A 21586-nucleotide genomic window follows, 5' to 3' on the forward strand; every position below is an offset into this window, starting at 1 on the left:
CTACCTTGAAAACTGCACACCAAACTCAGCCGTTAGTAGGTGTATGTACCTCTATGTAAAGGGGAGACCTAATGGGTATTAAACTCGCTGAATGCCTTACTGGAAAAATACGGAAGCATTGGAGTTATTCCAACTAGAAGGCCGATGTTGGAAGGAAGGTGAATTAGCAGGAAGTGAAGCACAAAATGGTAAAAGGTAAACAATTCAGAGTTGAATGAAAGCAGAATAGAGGCTGGGAGAATGGCCCCCTCAGGACCGCCAGATCTTCATTGATAGCGTCTGGCTTTAATAAACAGCTGCAGCTCAGCACAGCTTCCATGAAGAGGGAATCCATTAGAACAAAGCAGAGAAAACACAGTCTGACACAGCAAGTTCAGCAGGATCGGACGGAAGAGGGAAGGCCAGTGGTGCGCCCCTCTGGCCATGTCTCCCTGCTGGAGGAGCGCATTCGGTCACCTCCACTCTGCAGCCTAGCTGCTGCCTAAATACCGTGGCAGCAGAAACTATTGGTTTGGGTGCTCCACTCCTTTTGTTCTGTAGAGTGTGGGGTTCATCTGAGTGTGCCCCGCCAGTCTGTCTCTGCACAGGAGTGGGAGAGCGAGCGAGCCATAGTGATGAAGGAGCATGCCCAGTGGTGAGGGCTTCAACAAAGTGGCCATGCTGCACATTGGCTCTCAAGAATTGCTCCACACTTTCCTCAACCTTGCTACTGCTGCGACCCTTTAATACAGTTCCTCGTGTTGTGGTGACCCCAACCGTAGAAATGTTTCTTTGGTGCTTCATAACTGTAAGTTTCCTACTGTTATGAATCATAATGTAAATACCTGATAGGTGGGATATCGGATACGGGACCCCTTGAAAGGGTCGTTGACACCCCTCACCCCCAAGCCTAGATTAAGACCCCTGAGGGGTCACCACCCACAGGTTGAGAACCACTGTTCCGGAGTCCCGTGCAGTGAGCTTCATCTTATTTACACCATAGGTAGAGTCTGATGCTGGCCAACTATACCTTAGTTTGTTCATCTCTACAGTCACATTAATAATAGACCTGATAGTTACAGGACCATTGAGAAAGTCATGGGAAGATAAAATAAAATAAAATAAAATAAAAGGTGTCAAGTAGTACCGGGCATGTAATGTGCACCACAGACCTTTGGCATTTTAACTACGGCACTTGTGAATTAGTGGCCGGTATTAAATAATTTTGGGAAGGGCCTCATCTCCTGATGTCTGCAATGGTGTGTATAGGGTGACTGGCACTAGCAGCTTGGGAAAAGCGAACAGGTGGTACCCGGTGGCACCAGGGTGATTTATTGGCCAGCCATTGCTGAAGAGAACAGGCGCCTGCTTGGTGCCCATGCTGCCACCAAGCCAGGACAGAGTGCTGACCGGGCAGCTACTTTGGTTACCACAGCGTCCAAAGCCTTGCCTTCATTATTGCACTTTCTGCTTCCTTCTCTCTTCTCTTGCCCTGGGAACAAGTTACAGGCTTTAAAAAAAAATCCATCTAATTCAATGAAACCACTAGATCCATACCACAGCTGTGTTTTCACTTCTACGGAGGTAAGTGTATCCACGTGTTACCAACCACCGGTCATCTTTAGGGCCTTTCCAGAATCATGCCTCAGCTGTTCATTTGTTGTATAACGTTAGGGAAATTGCTTGCCCATGGGAAATTTTGAGAGTACATTTTTACTTTAACTTTCTTGCCGTACTGATTCAGTACTTTCAAAAAGAAGAAAATGGTGTCATTGTTACTGTAGTTGTTGATTTGTAATAAGCTCAATTGTGTCTTTTATCTTTACTCATCTCAACTCTTCCATTCACCTATCTTCCTTTAGAAAAAGAAATTGTTTAGGAGATTTGATATGGAGAAAAGATAGGGCAAACCGTTAAGGGAAATACATTCAGAAGAGTGTTTTTCAGAAAATCAGCCATCTTTGGTTTCGGGGCAAAAGCTCATTTTTGCTGTTGGCTGGTCCAGGTGCAACAGTTCCCATTTCTGATTGAGTAATACTTTGTTTTGAGAAATTCGTCTCTCAAAGAATTACCATCAGCAATCCAGGCCATATTGTTTTCCCCTTTTGCTCACTCATTTAACCTATAATACAATTTGAAACTTTGTATTGAAATTTTAAAGATTGTGAGGATGTAGTTGATGTTGACTATGGAGATTACAAAATCAAAATATCTAGTTTGGAGGCAAAAAAAAAAAAAAAAAGAAGGACAGGCAAAGAGCCTTTTGCTACACATTGTAAATGTATTTCTCTTCATCAATCCCAAATGTAAAGCGTATATGCCTCGCCCTATACGCTGGCAGAGGAATGAGAAAGAAACTAGGTTCTGAGACAAGCTAATTGGTTGCAGGCCCTGCCCCACTGGCTTGCCTCCTGCTGTTCCTCCTGTAGTGTATTTATGAGAGCATGTCATCAGAATGCAGGGACTATGTTCGACATATCAACCTTGAAATAGGGCAGGACTAGAAGGATTTCTGTGAACATTTGTAGCAAATATGGAAATTAAGCCACGATCCATGGTGGACAATTTTCTGTAACTAGCAGGTTTCAAATGATACCTATGGAGGCCAGAGGGGATATCTATGCCCTGGTGTTGAATCATTGGGTATGAGGGTTTATTAGACCCAGAATTTATTGGTGATCTGGATTGAAGAAGCTTTAGAAGTTGCTGAAAAAGGAATTTGCTTTTTGGCAAGAATTAAGTAGTTCATCAGAGTATAGGTACTTAGAAGCTGCCAGTCTTTAGGCTGGGAGTGGACTGAGGAAGATTCACACGTATCCGCCTCAATAAAATCATGGGGAGACATGTGCGTAGGTGCCAATCCACTCCGGCCTCCTTTGTCTAAATTATCTTCAGTCTCAGCCGATGTGTATTTTCCTTCCTCAAATGAAACCACTGTTTTAGCAATTAGCAAAATAATCATTTGTTGAAAAAGGATACGTACCTATTCCTGCTATTGCCAGAGTCCCTGACTGTCTGGGGATGTAAGAGCCCATGTATCCTGAGGCCAAAGATGTGTATCCTAGGTGCAAGTGTCTCGTGAAGCAATTTCAAGAGCTTTGTTATTGATGATGACGATTAGGAAGTTGAAAGGAGCAGAACCTCCCATCAGCAGATCCTTGTGCCGGTGTTCAGCCTGTGAAGTACAAGTGGACATGACTTAGTCTCTACAGTTACGCTCACTGACACACAGCACACTACACCCCTCTTCCTCAGGTGCCTTCAGTCTGCTGAGTTACATGTCCCTGTAGACAAGGCCAAACAGACTTTTAAAATTGCAATACTTCTTTTGCGTGCAGGTGATACATATTTCTTGGAAGCAACCCTGAGATAGATAACAACAATATGCATTGGATGAAATACATAGCAATAAAAAATTAACTCAGGATCAAAATATAGCAAGGTTAATATTTTAGTTCAGACCTTTTTTTTGCTGCAGTAGGGGTGTGTGTGTGTGTGTGTGTGTGTGTGTGTGTGTGTGTGTGTGTGTACCGTTACTGTAATCCATACTTTGCTTTATATGATGACATTTTGGGTTGAATTGTTTGGGCCAGTGGTGATGAATGGGGCTCCTTCTCATCTTTATTCCTCCCATTTGAAAAGAACATAAGGTGCACTGACTTTAGGCTTTGAACTTGTTTGTTTTAAAAATCTTAAGCGTAACAAACACACATAGTTTAGAAGCAATCCATGCTCAAAGCGTGGCTGGATGGTAGTTGCGTAAGAGCAATCTAAACATGGTGCAGGAAGGAGATATTCCTTCTAGTGAGTTTACATCTGTTCCATGTTCCCTGCTGAAGAGAAAAATGGTTCTGACACAGTCAGTGAAGCTTTAGAGTATATAACCATCATCACCATCATCCTTTACCTACTTTTAGGCTATACTGAAACTCTTAAGTCCCTTAAATCAGAGGCCATCCATGCGGGACCATTCTACTTATATGTTTAATACAATCCTTGGCATTTCATTTAAAAAGGCTCAGAAATATTGAATTGGACAAATGATTAAAGGGGAAAAAACAGTTTTAAAGGCAGAATCCATTGCCTTGCACTCTTGTGAGGGTTAAATAAGCCATCAGGAAAAAAAAATGCATTCTTTTCAACATATCTACAAAAATTGAAATAATTGAACCAAGTAGTTACTCTTTTACGTCACCATTTCCCTCCCTCCGCCCCAGAAAAAGCCATTTGTTGGAGTACCTTTAATTTGGCCTGTGTGAGTGAACCCCAGAAATGAGTGGCTTCCTCTTTTTAACACACCCGTGGCTGTGAACCAAGATGGGGACACTGCCTTCCTTTCTTCAGTGGCAGCGGAGAAACCCTCAAATTCCTCTTAACCCTTCCTCTCCTTTCTCATTCAGGTTGCTCTCTTCACCATGATTCCCTGCAGAGCGGTGCTGACCTTTGCGCGATGTCTGATCCGGAGAAAAATCGTCACGCTGGAAAGTCTGGAAGATTCCAAACTCTGTCGCTGCTTAACCACCATGGACCTCATCGCCCTGGGGGTCGGAAGCACCTTGGGCGCTGGGGTTTACGTCCTGGCTGGGGAAGTCGCCAAAGCAGATTCTGGCCCCAGTATTGTGGTGTCTTTCCTCATCGCTGCCCTGGCCTCAGTGATGGCCGGCCTTTGCTATGCTGAATTTGGAGCCCGAGTTCCCAAGACTGGGTCTGCGTATCTGTACACCTACGTCACTGTGGGAGAGCTGTGGGCCTTCATCACTGGCTGGAATCTCATTCTGTCATATGTTATAGGTATGTGCCAAAAACAGGTATCAGTTGTGTACAAAGAGCCCTCCAGAGGGCCACAGCACTACGGTAAGCCTGAACTCGGCTGTGGGATGGTCTTGGGGGAATCGTGTGTCCTCCTGTCTTATTTTTGTCATCTCTAAAATATGTCCTCATTGCTGAAGTCTATGATCTTGCTTCCACTTTGAATCCACGATTCTTAATGGGTTTGAAAATTGTTTGAAGTTTTTTAAATACCTTTTTTTCTCTTTGTGAGTTTGTATGTGTGATGTGGTGTGTGTGTGTGTGTGTGTGTGTGTGTGTGTGTGTGTGTGTGTGTGTGTGTTCATATGTATGCTGGTGCGGTCAGAGAATGATGTCAGGGATCTTCCCCAATTGCTCTTCTCCCTTGTTCTTTGAGGCAGGATCTCTCTGGGGAGCCCAAGGGTTACATTCAAGCTAGTCTTGGCCAGCTTGCCCTGGGGTACTGCCCCTACCTTCTAAGGTTAGACTTACAGGCTATGCCACCCAGTACTACTTACTCAAAGGTCTGAACTGTCATCCTTAAAGAACACTTAAACCTCAGCAAATGCTTTAAGTGCTCAGCCATCTCCCTGGCCTCGAAAGTAGTTCTTTATTGCAGATAAAGTTGCCTGATCTAAGCATTTAATTGTGACTGTGGCTGGACAATTAAATAGGCAGTTCACACCTGTATGAGGTCTGCCTGGGCTGCCTAATAAGACCCTGTCCTCTACCCCCCTCCCCAAAAAAAAGAGTACTCTTGTGATTTATTTTTAATCGCGATAATAATTTGGCTTTATAATGTAGTTAAAGTTTTCAGTTGGTGTGAACTAAGCCAGGTTTATCCAGAAATGGACTAATGATGTTACATTAAGTTTCTACCAGTAACCTTTTATTCTCTGAACCTTCTGTTCTGGGTAGGTACATCCAGTGTCGCAAGAGCATGGAGCGGCACCTTCGATGAACTTCTTAACAAACAGATTGGTCAGTTTTTCAAGACATACTTCAAAATGAATTACACCGGCCTGGCAGAGTATCCAGACTTTTTTGCTGTGTGCCTCATATTACTTCTGGCAGGTGAGAAACCCATTCATATGCCGTTCCCTGTAATGAACCACACTAATGGGCCCAGGAAAGTAGGCTGCACAGACTTTGGAGCCTGAGTTCTCTGGATGAGGTCAGCATATTCGTATCATGCCAGTAGGGTCAGGGTTGGGGTCACTGTGGGCGTCATATGACCTCCCCTGTGTTTCACAAAGAGGATTAAATGTGCAGGAAACTTTGATCCTGAGGAAGAGGCACCTGAAATGCAATATGTAGTAGGATGAAGATAATCAGTTTTCGTTTTGAGAGCATCAGTTTTTAATATTAAGAGATGTTCAAGAATAAGAATGACATTTCTATAAGAAAAAAAAATGTAGAATTCTATGGTATTTCATCTTGTTAAATGCAGCCAGAGTCATTAGCAAACATATTGTCTGAGTGTTTTCTTGCCATGTATCTCCGATAGACATCTGCTTGAAAAGGAAGCATTCAGCTCACCTGACATTTTCTAATGCAGGCATCCCATAGACAGGCATACTTGATATAGGACCTTTCACCAGGGTGATGGCGTAGTGGCTTAAACAGGCTCAGGAGCTATAGAAGGGCCATCTAGGTTTCTCGTTTTTCTCTGCTAATTGCTGCTTGTAGAATTCAAAAAGCATGCTCCGTCTTTTCCGCCCTTGTAATGTTCACCCATGAAATGGGAATATCACAAGCTGCCTTGCACAGACCCTCACTTGGGGTACAGTATGCAGATGGCAGCCATTTTTATTTTGTAAGCACAGCTAATCCCGGCTGTCCCTTACATTGCTAATTTGAACATCCTCTATTCTAACTGTCCTGCCTACCTGCAGACCCTTTTAAGCCCAGTCTGTTTGTTCCAACGTCTTACTTGGTTTACCCTGAGTAATTGACTTCTTGCTTTCCATCTGGCTCTGTTTTCTCACTGGGATTGAAGAGTTTGACAGAGGTAATCTTTCTGTTGGGAAATGTTTACCTGGGCAGTTGTACAGTTTAGAAACTAGCCCTACACTTTAAAAGGCCTGCCATTAGTGAAGTCTATCATAAAGATACAAACATGAACACATTTCATAGGTCTAAAATATTGTGTATTTTGCTTCAAGTGTTAAGAGAAGTGCATTGTGGGTCAGTGACATGGCTCAGTGGCTAAAGGTAACTGCTGTTAAGCCTGACCACCCAAGCACTGGGGGTGAGGGAAACTGAGGCAGGTGGATTCCTGGATCCCTAGAGCCTATTGGACAACCAGTCAAACTGTGGCGCTCCAGTTACAGTGGGGACTCTCTCAAAAATGAGGTGCAGAGCAATCAAAGAAGACACCCACATCAGCCTCCATATTCACACACACACACTCACACACACACACGCCCACGCACTTGTACAATGCATGCCCTCCCAGTCACTCTTTATATTTTTGTTTTCAACATATCCTGTTGTAAAAAGCATTAATATTTACTATTGATCTATCTTTTATTAAAGCTGCTGTTGGTCCTAAACAGCTGTATACCCAAATCACCACACAGAGACTGAGGTTTATTTAGTTAACCTAGAACACAATGCTGGGCAGTAGTTACTCCATCCTAAACTTTCAAGCCCTCATAGTTTCCTGACATTTAGATTCACCCATTATACTTGCTTTTTGTGAAATCTTAGGTCCGGTTCATTCTCCACATCATTCCAAGACCTCTGCTCCTGCCTCAGCTCTCCCAGCCTCTGTCTTTCCTCCTCCTCTGCCTCCCACACCCGCCTGTCCCCTGGCTTCTCCCTCTCTTCCTGCTTCCTTTCCATTGCTCACCATTGTGGCTGGTTGTTTTATTTTGACATGTTTACACAAAGTTGAGACAGGTGATGATTAGAATAGGTATCATAATGCAATGTCCAGATTAAAACCAGAGAGTGGGAGAGAGAAATCAGCATTTGAATGATCAGGGGTAAAGTGTGTACATTCCAAAAGAACATTATACCAACAGTATCCTGACTGTGGTTTCCCTTCCCTCCACTCCTTCCAGTCCCCGCCACCCCAAACCCCCAGATCCACTCCTTCTCTCTTTCTCTTCAGAAAAGAACAAGTCTCCCAGAGATAGCCACTGAACACAGCATAACAAGATATAATAAGACCAGGCACAAACCCTCATATCAACTCTACCGGATGAGGCAACCCAGTAGGAGGAAAAGGGTCCAAAGATGAGGCAAAAGAGTCTGAAAAGAGAGAGGCATCCCTGCTCCCACTCTCCCACTGTTAGGAGTCCCACAAAAATACAAAGCTACACAACCACAGCATGTATGCAGAGGGTCTAGTGCAGACCCATGCAGGCTCCGTGACTGCCGCTTCGGTCTCTGTGAACCCCTATGAGCCCTGCTTAGCTGCTTCTGTGGCCATGTTCTCCTGGACTTCTTGACGCCTCTGGCTCCTGCAGTTCTTCCTCCACATCTCCTTTGGGATTCCCCAAGTTCCAAGGGAAGGGACCCTCCTTACACTCTTAATTTACAAAATAATATTGTAAGGAAAATTTTAGAAAATGCAGAAAGATATTTATAAAAAGACAGTGATGTCAATCCTGTTTATAAAACAAAACCAAGAGTGACCTAATTGTCTATAAATAAGGGATTAAAGGATCTCCACATAGTATGTCATGCAGCTGCTGGAACTGATGATATATTTATTGGTGCAGGAATAACATGCGTGTCCATGTGAAGAATTCTACAGTGATACCAAAATTGGTCTTTACTCTTTATACTGTTCTGTTTCTTCAAACTACTTTAATAGGATTTTACATTTGTAATATAACGTAAATCTAGTCCGGTGGGTATAGACTTAAGAGAGACCTTCTTTTTTGGTATGGCGCTTAGAAGAATTGTTTTCTGGTGATATGGTCAGAAGGCACATGGCAGACTTGTGAATGGACTTTTTCGTTAGCCCTGGAATCACTTTTAAGGACAGCCTTTCAGATTAAGCCGTCTACCTGTGCCCACCATGGTAGTAATACCCAGAGTTACTAGGCTTACATAGGCAGTGTGGAATCTCTTGAGTGTGAGCACAGTATGCTTCCAGAATCAAAATCAGAAGAAGTGCTGTCTCCAAATACACTGCGTCACAGTAAAGTGACCAGGTACTGCGCTAGCAATAGAACCGAAGAACCGGAAGGTAAATATGTGAATGCTGACGCAGTAATATCCAATGCATGTGCTGGCAAAAGGACCGCATCGCCTTTTCTGTGGGTGAAGAGCACACACTAATGCCTTCTCTTTTCCCGCAGGCCTTTTATCTTTTGGAGTTAAAGAGTCTGCTTGGGTGAATAAATTCTTCACAGCCATTAATATCCTGGTGCTTCTCTTTGTCATGGTGGCTGGCTTTGTGAAGGGAAATGTGGCCAACTGGAAGATCAGTGAAGAGTTTCTCAAAAACATATCCGCAAGTTCCAGGTAAAATATTGAGTCCCTCTGGACTCTGCCCCCCCCCCCCCGCCCTCCCCTTCATCCATCTGCCCTCTCCACTCTCATTGTGTTACGTTTGGGAGAACATGCAAGTTCTCTGTAGAGCAAGAGTTCTCAGTCGTGTTGGCACTGAGACCTTTCTGGAGAATGGTTTTGGACGCAGGTCCCCTTCCCAGGCCCCCCATCCTAAGGTAGGGGTGTACTTCCAGCTGAGCCACTAGGTAAAGTTTTGCAGCCACTGGCTCCCAACCTCAGCCTCCAGGGCAGATCTAACCACTGGAAGAGCGTCACCTCTGCTCGCCAACGCCTCACCACCTCTAAGTAACTATGGATATTTTTGATTGTTGCATCCTGTAGTTTCTCCTTTGGGACTATCATTTTCATCGCATGCTTTCAGGCTTTTAAGAATTTTGGAAGCCTGGCATGATGGCCTTTAATCCCAGCACTTGGGAGGCAAAGGCAGAGGCAGAGGCAGGTCTATGCAGATGAGCATGGTGGTACACACAGGAGGCCAAGACAAAGGCAAAAGGCTTGATTGACACAAGAGTAGCCTGAGCTGTATTGCCAAGTTCCAGGCTAATGTGGATTCAGTGAGACCCACCCCTACCCCCCCCTCTCTCTTACACACACACACACACACACACACACACACACACACACACACACACACTTTGTTCTGGGCTTTCTGTATTTGCTGTTGAGTAGCCTGTAATTGGATGTTAGTGTCATAGGGGTCATTGTGAGGGAGTCTACCATAATCTCCAGAACAAAATGACAGAATAAAGTTTTAGTTTTACATACCTTAGCTTCAAAGAGCAAATGAGCAGCAACGGTCTGCCGAGGATGCAATTCGAGAGAAATCAGCAGAAGGTGCAGTTTCCATGAAGTGGCTGAGTGTGTCTGTCCTTTTCTTTAGAGAACCACCTTCTGAAAATGGAACGAGCCTCTACGGGTCTGGTGGCTTTATGCCCTATGGCTTCACTGGGACTTTGGCTGGTGCTGCCACTTGCTTTTATGCCTTTGTGGGCTTTGACTGCATTGCAACAACTGGTAAGGGCAGGGTCTTTTCGACAGTCAGAAGCAAAGAGTAGCGTAGCAGTGGCCATGGGTACAGCAGAGGACCGAGGAAAGAGGATGAGATGTGGGGTGGGAACAAGACTAATTCCCAATCCACCTGCAGCCCCTGCTGCATAGTCTATAAAAGCCGCTTGGTGAAACTCTCAGAGAGTTGGTTTCTGTGCTGTAAAGAGCAGCACCTAGCCCTGAAGAGTAGTATGAGGCTCAGCTAAGAAACACATCTGGATTTTTAACCTTTTAACTCAAATTTCTGTCCCCTCCAGATGGTTATCATCTTAAATTGTCTTTTCACTCAGTGGGCAAATTATTATACCAACTCTTTCATTCTATCCCCAATGACAAAATCCTCATCCCAGAGTCTTTCTAGCTTCCATTTGCATAGCCTTGTAATTGACTGTGTTTGGAGAGCTTCAAATGTCAATTCTGTAAGAAGGATATTTTTATTTTTTTTTAATGGAATCTAACATTTCATATAAATATATTAAATCAGTTTATTTGAAGCCTTCCAGTTCAAAAGCTTACAGAATACCAGTGCAGCTGTTTTCCAAATGACATCAAGTATGATTCTAGACCTCAACATTTAAGAGTGCTCATGGGTCTTTTTAACCCCCTTTCTACAAGCAGGAAACTGATTTGTATATTTTATTCTTCTCTTCTCCCTCTCACTGTTAGATCATTTTTGTTAATAGCAAAGTCTCCTGAAGAAGAGAGGGGAAATTTTATGTGAAGTAGATAGAACCGCTAAGAAAGCAGAAAAGGACAAAATACAGAATAGAATGGGCACAGGAGGGGGAGAATAGCTCTGACCCACAGGAGGAAGTTCCTCACCTGTTTAACTCATTACTAACCATGCAAATCTTCTGTCTGTATTTCCTTAGGTGAAGAGGTCCGGAATCCCCAAAAAGCTATTCCCATTGGAATAGTAACATCTTTACTTGTTTGCTTTATGGCCTATTTTGGCGTTTCTGCAGCGTTAACACTTATGATGCCTTACTACCTCCTGGATGAGAAAAGCCCACTTCCTGTTGCATTTGAATATGTTGGGTGGGGTCCTGCCAAATATGTGGTCGCTGCAGGCTCTCTCTGCGCCTTGTCAACAAGGTACCTTGCACTGCCCTTAGGATTGGGGCTCCTAAAGATCTTGCAAAGTGTAGTCAGTGTCTTCAAATTTGCTTTTGTGAGTTGTAAGGATAGTTCAGTGGTAGAAGGCTTGACTAGCATTCCGGAGGCCCTGGGTCAACGCCCTAGCCACTGCTACCACAAGATTGATTTTGTACATTCTAAAAATATCCTAACATGAGGAACACATTATACAGCTATGCACTCAATGAACAATTTGCCCAGAATTTCTGTCTAAAAGTCTTGAATGATTACAAAAAACATGACCATCATCAACTAAGTCAGTTTATTTTTTCCAAGGTAATATTTGTGTTAGCTTCAATAGTAATATGCACAGCACCAGGACACACAAATATCTGTGTCACACATAATCACATATTATCTTAGACACCTTTGGGATGGTCATGCTACTGGTATCAGTTTTGCTTGCATTTTCAGTCAGTCTGAGGCTATACACAGACTTTACACTTTGGACAATTCTCCATGAAGCAGGAGTGTGTATGAGGCTAGTAACTGTATGTTGTGTCGTTTTTAAATGTAAAAGTCCTTTTGTGACAATGCTGATCCTTTTTACTTTTGGTGCTGACCAGAATGGATTCTTTCAGGAGACAGAAGTTACCATTCTGAAATTACCAGTAGAAATTCTTTATTTATATAAGAAGACCAGGAAATTTGAATGTCAAATGTTCAAATTTTCAGTAGCTACTTATTTAATATGCCACAGCTCGTGTCTGAGATTTCCAGAGCATCTCATACATCTAGCTAACATATCCAAAGCAAAACATTTCATTCATGCCACACTTCATAGCAGAACGCTCTCACAAAGAAAAAAGCTTTTGTGTTTTTTTTTTTGCTTGAGCATTTCTTTTTTAAATTAAAAATAATTTTCAAAAATCTGAAACTAGAAAATTTTTTCAATATAATCTGTCAATGTGGCCTTTTTTTCTTTCAAAAGTATTTTTAGTTTCTAGTCTCAATAATACTAAGTGAGTTTAGGAATTACTTATTTGGGTTTCTAAGTTATCTGCTATTAATGAGGTTCATTATGAAGAATTTTGAATAGTTTGAAGCTCGAACTGTAAAGATAGTGTGCCACCATGATCTTTGAAGGAGTGAAAAGATCCCCCTGTGGCTACATCAACTATGGCTGTGTAGCATGCCACTGTGGTTGGCCTTACACATACATAATATGAATTTTGGAAACTTTTTAGCTATGCTGTCAACTTTGGGGAAAAAAGTTCCTCAGATTACTGTGTCGACTTGGCATTGCATAGAAACCAACAGCTACATTGGTCTAGGGATGTTCAACTTAGTTTTTTTTCCATTTGTATAAGGCTATCATATCACAGCGTATTAAATATGTATGGTCTTATCTATGTAGGTTTGATGACAGAAACTAATAATAAAGTATTCTCTAAGCAATGGGGGGAAAAACAGATAAAGAAAATGGATGTTTTTGGAGATGAGGTCTTGCTGTGTAGCCACAGTTGGCCTCGTACTGTCTGTGAAGTCTAGGCTAGCCCCAAACATTTAGCAACCATCTGTATCAGCTTCTCAATAATAAGGTTTTAGACATGAGCCACCATGCTCGCCCCTTCCCGTAGATTTTTTTAAATCAAATATTATACAACTAAATCATACATGGAATGACACAGCAATAAGCATAAATAATTCAATTTATGTTAAGCAAAAATTGTACATTGAGCCTCACTGTTACTAACATTTAATTGTAGCTCCTTCTATATACTAAATTTATGGTATGTTCAAATTTTTAAAACATTCTTTACCTTGATAATTTTGATGCTTAGAACTGTTGCGTATATCAATGATCAAGCTATAGGGTGCAAAATCGTGTTAATATGAGCATATATCGTCACAGTATAAATGGGTTGCTTACTGTGACGTAAAACTGATTAATCTTTTTAATTACTTGTTAATTTGGGAATTTTGTTCTCTGAATTATTAACACTAAGACATTTTAGTGGTTGATACTTCACTTAATTTTGCACAGTCTACTTTTCATTCAGTAACAATCATAGATAGAAACGAATGACTCACAATGATGTTTTTAGTCTTATAATTTAGTTGGGCAAATCTCTGCAAGAGTACAGAGCAACGCAATGGCCATGACTGGCAGGTGGGTTTAAATGCCCAATCATGGTACACTTTAAGACTGTGCGAGTCCTTGGTCACAGCCATCATGCTGGGTGTCATATAGTCACTGTGTTTCTACTCTGGGTGTGATCTTGCATGAATGTGTTTGCCATACTGCATGTCTTTGCTTTTTACTCAGTCTTCTTGGATCCATTTTCCCAATGCCTCGTGTAATCTATGCTATGGCGGAGGATGGGTTGCTTTTCAAATGTCTAGCTCAAATCAATTCCAAAACGAAGACACCACTAATTGCTACCTTGTCGTCGGGTGCAGTGGCAGGTGAGAAGGTTGACTTTTACTATGAAAAGGGGGCTCGTTTCCATCGAGAACTCTGGAAAGTGTAGCCAGGTGGTTTTCTGTTTTTATGAAGGTCAATAACTGTGGCTTTCCTGTTCCGATTTCTTTGTGCACCTATATGTACCCTTGTAGAGTAATACTCAACTCACGCTGGATTATGAATTTTTCTGTTCTAGTCTTCTGGGTTCTATGTTCCCTTTACCCCGCATTCTGTTTGCCATGGCCCGGGATGGCTTACTGTTTAGATTTCTTGCAAGAGTGAGTAAGAGGCAGTCACCCGTTGCTGCCACGTTGACTGCGGGGGTCATTGCTGGTAAGCTCTATAAACACAGGTTTCTCCACCATTGGACTAAAACATGCTGTGCACATGCATGGACTTTCAAAGGGCCTGCATGCTGTGCATGTAAGTTAAAGACAAAATAATGAATAAATTAGTGTATGAGTGTTGGGATTAACATCTTACAATTGTGGTGATGGTGAAACACTGAAATTCATTCTTAACTAATCATTGGGGATTTTACTATTTTACTACTTAACCATTTGGGCATCTAACAAATGTGCAAAGCATTGTTAATGATTCTCCATAATGTACTAGGTAGTATTCTTCTAATTGACGAATAAGCACATAAAATTATAGTTTGGGCACTGAAAAAGATCTAAATTGGATAATTGCCTGGTTTTGGAAGTACTAATTTTAAAATAATGATTGTGGGATTTTTGAAAAAGCTAAACTTTACCAGTTTTTTAATCTCATGTTAAAAAAAAATAAAAGGAAAGAAAGAAATGCCAAGGTAGTCGGAAGTTGTCCTCACTGCCCAGAGTGTGGTGGGTTGCGTCCTCTCAGCCCAGATTCAGGACCTAGTTATCTTTCAGTGGTGTGGACATGTATGTTTTGCTCCTAGAATCCAGATTGCCTACATTTTGGCAAGCCATGATATCCATGTAAACGACTTCTGGCCAGATTCTTAACAGCATGCAGAAATTTCCAGGGATGGTGTAGGCTGAGAGAATAGTCCTAAGGACCCTGACTCAGGGAGCAAGAGAAAGACTGTCTGTAGCAAGCTTTACAGCTATATGAAGTGGAACACTCTCAGGAGTAGCTGTTCAAATAAAAAGTCTGACTTTGCTGAGACTCTGTAAAGTGCTGGGAAGTTGGGATCAAGAATGTTTTATTCCATATCCAGCTGGTTTTTCTTTCAGGCCAGGAAGCATTTGTCTAAGTAGTTTCACCTGGCAGACATCTTCTACCTTTTCTAGGTTAGTGATTCTCAACTTGTGGGTGGCAACCCCACAGGGGTCACATGCCAGATCTCCTGCATATTTACATTATGATTCATACCAGCTGCAAACTTAGATTTATGGAAGTAGCAATGAAATGATTTCATGGCTGGGGTCCTCACAGCATGAGGAACCGTATTAAAGAACAGCAGCATTAGGAGGTTAAGAATCACTGTTCTAGGTAATCTGAAGTCCATTGTAAAACAGTTCCCTATAATGCTAAAGATAAGCCATGGCATAACTACTTCCTCATAAAGCAAAAATCTTCCCCATTAGTAACTCTACTTTGAATCTAAAATTTTCAAGGTAATTTAACTTCCCCTCCATTTAGGAAGAATGTAGCTTAGCAGTCTAATAAGACAGTGAAGATAATAATTTAAAGTATTGTTATAATAGAAGACTACTTTCTAAAGTATTGTGTTTTATATTTTACATTCTCACACCCAAGTTTGAATTTTTTTTAACTTAGATGAAAGCTAAGATGAGTGATTATTATGTGGCTACCTGTGGTCATCACAAGCATGTTGAAATTGTAATAATCTATTATATAAGTGTGTTAGTAATGACGTGTTTCCAGAGTGAGGCACGTGGTGCAGATTTGGACAGAAGATGAGATACCAAGGGCCTGGAGGGACAGGAAAGCTCTGCTGGTGTCTAACCACTGCAGCCTTCTTAAGCCAATCTGTCTGCAAGGCAGGAATAATCCTAGCAAGGCAGATCTTGGGAAGTTGCTCGATTTGGTAAAAATAAGGAGATAATTAAATAAATAGTCGAGTACTGTCCATGTTATGTAACTAAAAATTCTATGCCACCTAGGATCACTGACTTGAAGATAAAGGGAGCTCATAGAATATAAACTTGTAAAGAGGTGTAGGGTACCATATAAACTGAACGTAGTATCATCTGTTCATAGAGGTAAATTCAGCTAATATGCAGGTATTTTCACTCTTTAACACTGTTGGGATTTTGTGTGCAGGATCATAAGTTGACCTCTCACATCTAGTCAGTCTTCCAGAAAGTGACTCTTGTTAGATTAGAGCAGAGTTTACGCTGCTTTGAAAATGTAACTTTATTGAAAATGGGTTTTATTTTGTACAGGCTATTTGAAGTGTTTTGAGTCGTAAATGACTTGATATAGATGGAATTTAAAGTGATTATGTAACTTATATACAGAAAACTAAACTTTTCTTATGATTTAAAAGGCAGCTTCTGGCATTTCCTAGCAGTTTTTGTTTACCTTTCAAGACCTCAAAAGACAGTATTCTGTCATATAATATTTTCACTCTTGGTCAAGCCAAGTAGTTGTAAATAATCAAAGTCAGTGTATTTAGTGTTTCCTAAAGAGCAGAGGGCCTTGAAATCTTAGCGTCAGCAATCTATATGTCCCAGAGAACAGCTTCTGCTGTTGTGACATTGACTTGTCTTTGGTACCAGAATAGAATAGTCAGTTCTCCCTGACCACATGAACAAATGTAAGAAATATCATCAAAGGCCTTTGGTTTTACCTTTCTTGTCTGTTTCCCGATAGCTTTGATGGCATTTCTTTTTGACCTGAAGGCTCTTGTGGACATGATGTCTATTGGCACCCTTATGGCCTACTCTCTGGTCGCAGCCTGTGTGCTTATACTCAGGTGAGTCTCTTGTTTCTGAAGGGTGTGTGACAGGTGGGGTACAGGAAGTAGAGATATTAAGGACTACAAAAAGCCAGTGGTTTCACCAAAGTGGGGGGCCAGGCCATTAAAAGCAGTAACTTGGCCTCCAGCAAAGAAGCAAGTATAATTTGACCCTTACCAACAGCTTGGCCCAGTCAAGCAGTGTAATAAACAGGTGTGGCAATATATAAACATGTTGTAGTTTTAGAACTGAAAATACTAACAGACTGACAAATAGAACCCTATTCTTAGCTACTGTATGATACAGTCTTTGTTATGTTGGCAATATATCTTGAATATTTTTCCAAGTCAATAAATGTATATCTATCAGATATGTGCGTAGCAAATATTTTATTACCAAATATGTGTGATAAAGACTTTATCAAAGAAACACCAACAAGTAGTTGCAAAGGATGCTCACAAAAAAGGTACATCAACTGGAGGGATGAACACATAGCTGAATTGAGTATCAATAGGAGAAATATATACAGATCATATATTTGTATATATCAACAGGTACACTTATTCATTGGCTTTTTCTACAGTAAAAACTGAGGTTTTTAGTAGGATAGATATTCTAATTTTAAGATTCAAAGCTATAGCATTTAAATATGTTTCAACAGCATTATAAATTTACATTAAGTATGCACGCATGCCAGGATGGGCTTGTGCCAAAATGCTAAAATATTTAATGGTGCTGTTGGGTGGTTGTTACTTCCTTCTGCGTTCCTTTTGGCATTTTCCTAAGTGAACATACTTCTTTATGTGGAAGGGAAGCATATAAGCAAGGGCTGTAAGTACTCGGAAGTGAGGCAGGTAATAGACTGATGAGCTGTGGAGGGGTGGGGCAAATAATGGAGGAAACCAGTGCCTGGAGGTAGTTAGGTGCGTGAGTAGCTATGTGAGCTTCTCTGGGTGAGGCTGGATAAATCAGGCTGGCAATAAGGAAAAGTGGCCAAAGGGACTGACCAGGATGCAGCCTTTGAATCCCAAGCCCAAGCAGCTCTGTGCTCCACCGCTGGTGGCTGCTTCTGTACTGTTCTCATGAATCACAATTCCATTGGGCACTGGGGGCTTCAGATACCATCCTGTTGCCCGAACTGCTTTCACCTTTACTTTTAACTTTATTTTGTTCATCTACTGTACAGGTTTCTAATTAAATAGCAAAGAGAGGGAATCCAGAGCTGCTGTGGGTGTTTTATGGAAGAGGTTTGTAGCCTGGTTCAGCATACTGTGGGTTGGAGTGTCATGCTGTGACTTTGTAAAGTGTCTAACCAAAGAGTTTAAGGTAATAGCTTCATTTGGGACAATGAGATGAAAGACACCAACCAATATTTGTTTGGGGCTAGGTACCAACCTGGCTTGTGTTATGAGCAGCCCAAATACAGCTCTGAGAAAGAAATGCTGGAGCCATGTAACACCGCAGCTTCGAAAAGTGAGTCCCAGGTCACCATGCTACAAGGACGGGGGTTCAGCTTCCGAACCGTCTTCAGCCCCTCTGCTCTTCCCACTCGCCAGTCGGCTTCCCTCGTGAGCTTCCTGGTGGGATTCCTGGGTAAGCCTTCACTGCAGATGTTAAAAGGCCCAACAGATGTGGGTGTGCAGAACCTGTGTGTGTACGTGGAAGGAAAAGGATAAGGCCCCACATTGCCCTGGGATATGTTGGTGGTTTGAGCTGTGAAATTTGTACCTACAGAGATACTGGTAGCTAGGGTTGTGTTCCATCTACAGTGTAGGAAGATTTAAGAACTGGGAGAGATGGCTCTGTGGGTAAAGCATGTGCTATATACATGTGAGGCTGAGTTAAGGTCTCCAAGACTCTTGTGAAGCTGGATGAGGAAATGCGTGCCTGTAATGCCAGTGTGGTTGTGGCAAGATGGAAGGTAGAAAGAGAATGCCCTAGTAACTTGGCATGCCACCCAGCTTTCTGTATGCAGTGCCAAGTAAGAGATACTGCTTCAGGTAAGGTGGAAGGTAGTGACCAACATCCAAGGTCCTTTGGATCTCCACATACGGACCATGGTGCACATTTTCCCACAGTCACACAGGTGCACACAAAAGCAAGGAATCCCTGCAGTAAGAGTAGCAGAATTACAAACTGGCACCTTTTATTAGCATAGGGGGCTCCCTGTGTTAAAGAATGAGGCCAAGTAAGAAAACTGGAACCCAGCGGCATTTTGGAAGCAATATATGAAAGATGTGTTTGCTCAGCTGAAGGTGCCTAATCACCTGTATGTTTAGTGACCACGACTGGGTGTTTTCTCCATGCCGAGCCCTGTTCTGGGTACCTGGGGTAGTGAGGAAGGCTGTCTTTGCTCTTGAGGGTTGTACTGTGAGCTTACGGCAGACTGGGGAAGAACAATTCTCTGAGAGTGAGTCATGGCTTTTATTGCATGCTTAATGATCAGAAGAAGCCTGCCATCATTGCCTGGAACACGGAAAAAGATTCAGATCATGGGAGAGTATTTGTTTTCATTAGCAAATGATCTTTATCTTAGCTCAGCATAGACAAAGTTGTCATTTCTCATTTGAAAAAAAAAAAAAATGGAATCTGTACACCACCAAAACCATCCTATCCGTATAGTCTGCAGATAGGAAATGAGGACCCCTGGCCACATGACAGACAAAGCGAGGTGTTAGGGCCAAATGGGGAGGTTGCCTTCTACGAAGATAGACATGCACACATGATCTTCCGATGGGATAAAGTGAGAGGTCTGTGTGGCAAAGTAGATTACGAAGAACCTGGTATTACACAGGGATAGACTATAGAACTGAGAAACAGGAGGGAAGATTGTGCACTGACTCTGCCGTGTGTCCTCGCCACCACAGCCTTTCTCATCTTGGGCTTGAGTGTTCTAACCACATATGGAGTCAAGGCTATCAACAGAATGGAATCCTGGAGCCTGGCTCTTCTGGCCCTGTTTCTTGTCCTCTGCACCGCCATCATTCTGACCATTTGGAGGCAGCCACAGAATCAGCAAAAAGTAGCCTTTATGGTATGTGAAATAATAGTTAGAAATCCTAACCGTTATGTACACTTCTTCTGTATGTGTCCTGTGTTTGTTTCATTTGTCTGAACAAAATCAAGCACTGAACAAGAGTGTCAAGGTTCTTAATGAGCTCCTTTTAATGAACTCCTCTTAGTCGCAGCTGTCTTATTCCTCTTCTCAAAAACTTGAATATCCATACATACATGCATACATGCATACACATGCATTCATGCTTACACATATACAGTGAAAAGGTTTTGTGTTCTGTGAACAGTGAACATGCAGTGAACAGTCTATAGTATCAGAAAAAGATGATTTATGACATTCTGGGTTTAATCCCAAGCACTAAAAATTAAAATAAAATAATAGAAATGAAGGAAAATAATTCGAGGATTTTACTTCTAGAACTTTGGAGCCCTCTTGTGAGGATTTATTCCCATCAAGCTCTTCCTTCGGGAAGTTAAATTGTCCTGCCCCACTGGAGCTAAGAGTAGGCTTGAGTGTGGGCAGCACTTCCTAAAAGGGTCCCCCAGGATGCTATATGTACCCAGAGTTCCAGAGGCCCTTCCTGTTGATGGCCAAATGAGACCAGTAAACTCTGAGTTTTACTTGATACCTAAGCCCTGTGGTATCTTGATGGTAATTTTCATGTGTTACTCTTTCCTTCAGCTTCAGCAAGTAATGCGAACAGTGATTTTCCTTCATTAGTCTCTATAGGAACAGTGTTTATTCAGGATGTCCTTTTTATGAGACTGTAAACTGAGTGACACAGTATGACTATATGTCAGATATTGGCAGTGCCTGGAGATAACTTGGAGAATATGCTTTTACAGTAACACTGTATTCAAAGGCTGTTTCTTTCCATAGGTCCCATTCCTACCGTTTCTCCCGGCCTTCAGCATCCTGGTCAACATTTACTTGATGGTCCAGTTAAGTGCAGACACCTGGGTCCGATTCAGCATCTGGATGGTCTTTGGTAGGTCTAGCCGTGATTTACACTTTCTGGACTTCAAATCAACGTGCTTTGTGGGCTGTGGATACAGCAATGTGCTTCTTCCTTCCTAAAACTAAGAGCCCTGTTAATTTCCTTCCATTTTGACTTCATGGAACATCTCCGCATTTATTTTCTGTATGTTTTCAGATCCCTTTTCTTTATTTTTTATCTCCTTTCTTCGTTTCTTTCTGTAGAAGATTCAACCCAGGCCTCAAACATGCTATCTCAGGCCTCTACCCCTGGGCCACATCTCCAGCTCTTCAGATGCTGTTTTTATTTCAGATCTCTCAGTAACCCTCGAGTTCACACAGATATTTTCTTCAAGTTATGAATGAGAAAATGAAGCCCTCAAAAAGTCACTATAAAAGCTGGGCACGGTGGCACACTGCCTCCCAACACTAAGGGAGGCAGAGGCAGGCAGATCTCTGTGAGTTCAAGGCCAGCCTGGTCTACAAAGCGAGTCCAGGACACCCAAGGCTACATAGAAAAACCCCGTCTCAAAAAACAAAACAAACAGACAAACTCTTACCCACCTGGCTTTGTAAAAAAGAACGAAAGCATGGGAAAATACATATTTATAAGTAATTATCGTCTAAGGACATTTAAACATTGCCTCCTTCACCCCACAGTGAGCATGGCTATTGACATTTTATGCTCAGGCCTTAGGTGTCCCATTTGACAGTAACAGGTGGAAGAATGTCCATGTCCATTGGGAACACAGGGCCTGCTTTCCAGACTACCTTACCATCACTCTAATAAGCCCC

At 42.1% G+C, this 21586-nt stretch overlaps 1 protein-coding gene across 4 annotated transcripts in view; it reads left to right on the forward strand.

Annotated features, from left to right (window-relative positions):
- The window catches only part of Slc7a2 (solute carrier family 7 member 2), a 58326-nt gene that overhangs the window by 30553 nt on the left and 6187 nt on the right, over positions 1–21586 (forward strand). For 3 of the 4 annotated variants that reach the window (XM_055593677.1, XM_055593680.1, XM_055593678.1), the window contains exons 2-11: positions 4380–4770; positions 5686–5841; positions 9084–9249; positions 10178–10311; positions 11217–11439; positions 13751–13890; positions 16715–16817; positions 18188–18393; positions 19668–19834; positions 20696–20804. In XM_055593677.1, the coding sequence (XP_055449652.1) occupies positions 4395–4770; positions 5686–5841; positions 9084–9249; positions 10178–10311; positions 11217–11439; positions 13751–13890; positions 16715–16817; positions 18188–18393; positions 19668–19834; positions 20696–20804 (1780 nt within the window). In that variant the 5' untranslated portion in view covers positions 4380–4394. Of the gene's footprint in view, positions 1–4379; positions 4771–5685; positions 5842–9083; positions 9250–10177; positions 10312–11216; positions 11440–13750; positions 13891–14084; positions 14222–16714; positions 16818–18187; positions 18394–19667; positions 19835–20695; positions 20805–21586 lie in introns of all 4 variants that reach the window. The other variant, XM_055593681.1, reaches the window with a different exon arrangement.

This window comes from Psammomys obesus, unplaced genomic scaffold (assembly GCF_907164565.1).
Source record: "Psammomys obesus unplaced genomic scaffold, mPsaObe1.curated_primary_1811, whole genome shotgun sequence".
Classification (NCBI taxonomy): domain Eukaryota; kingdom Metazoa; phylum Chordata; class Mammalia; order Rodentia; family Muridae; genus Psammomys; species Psammomys obesus.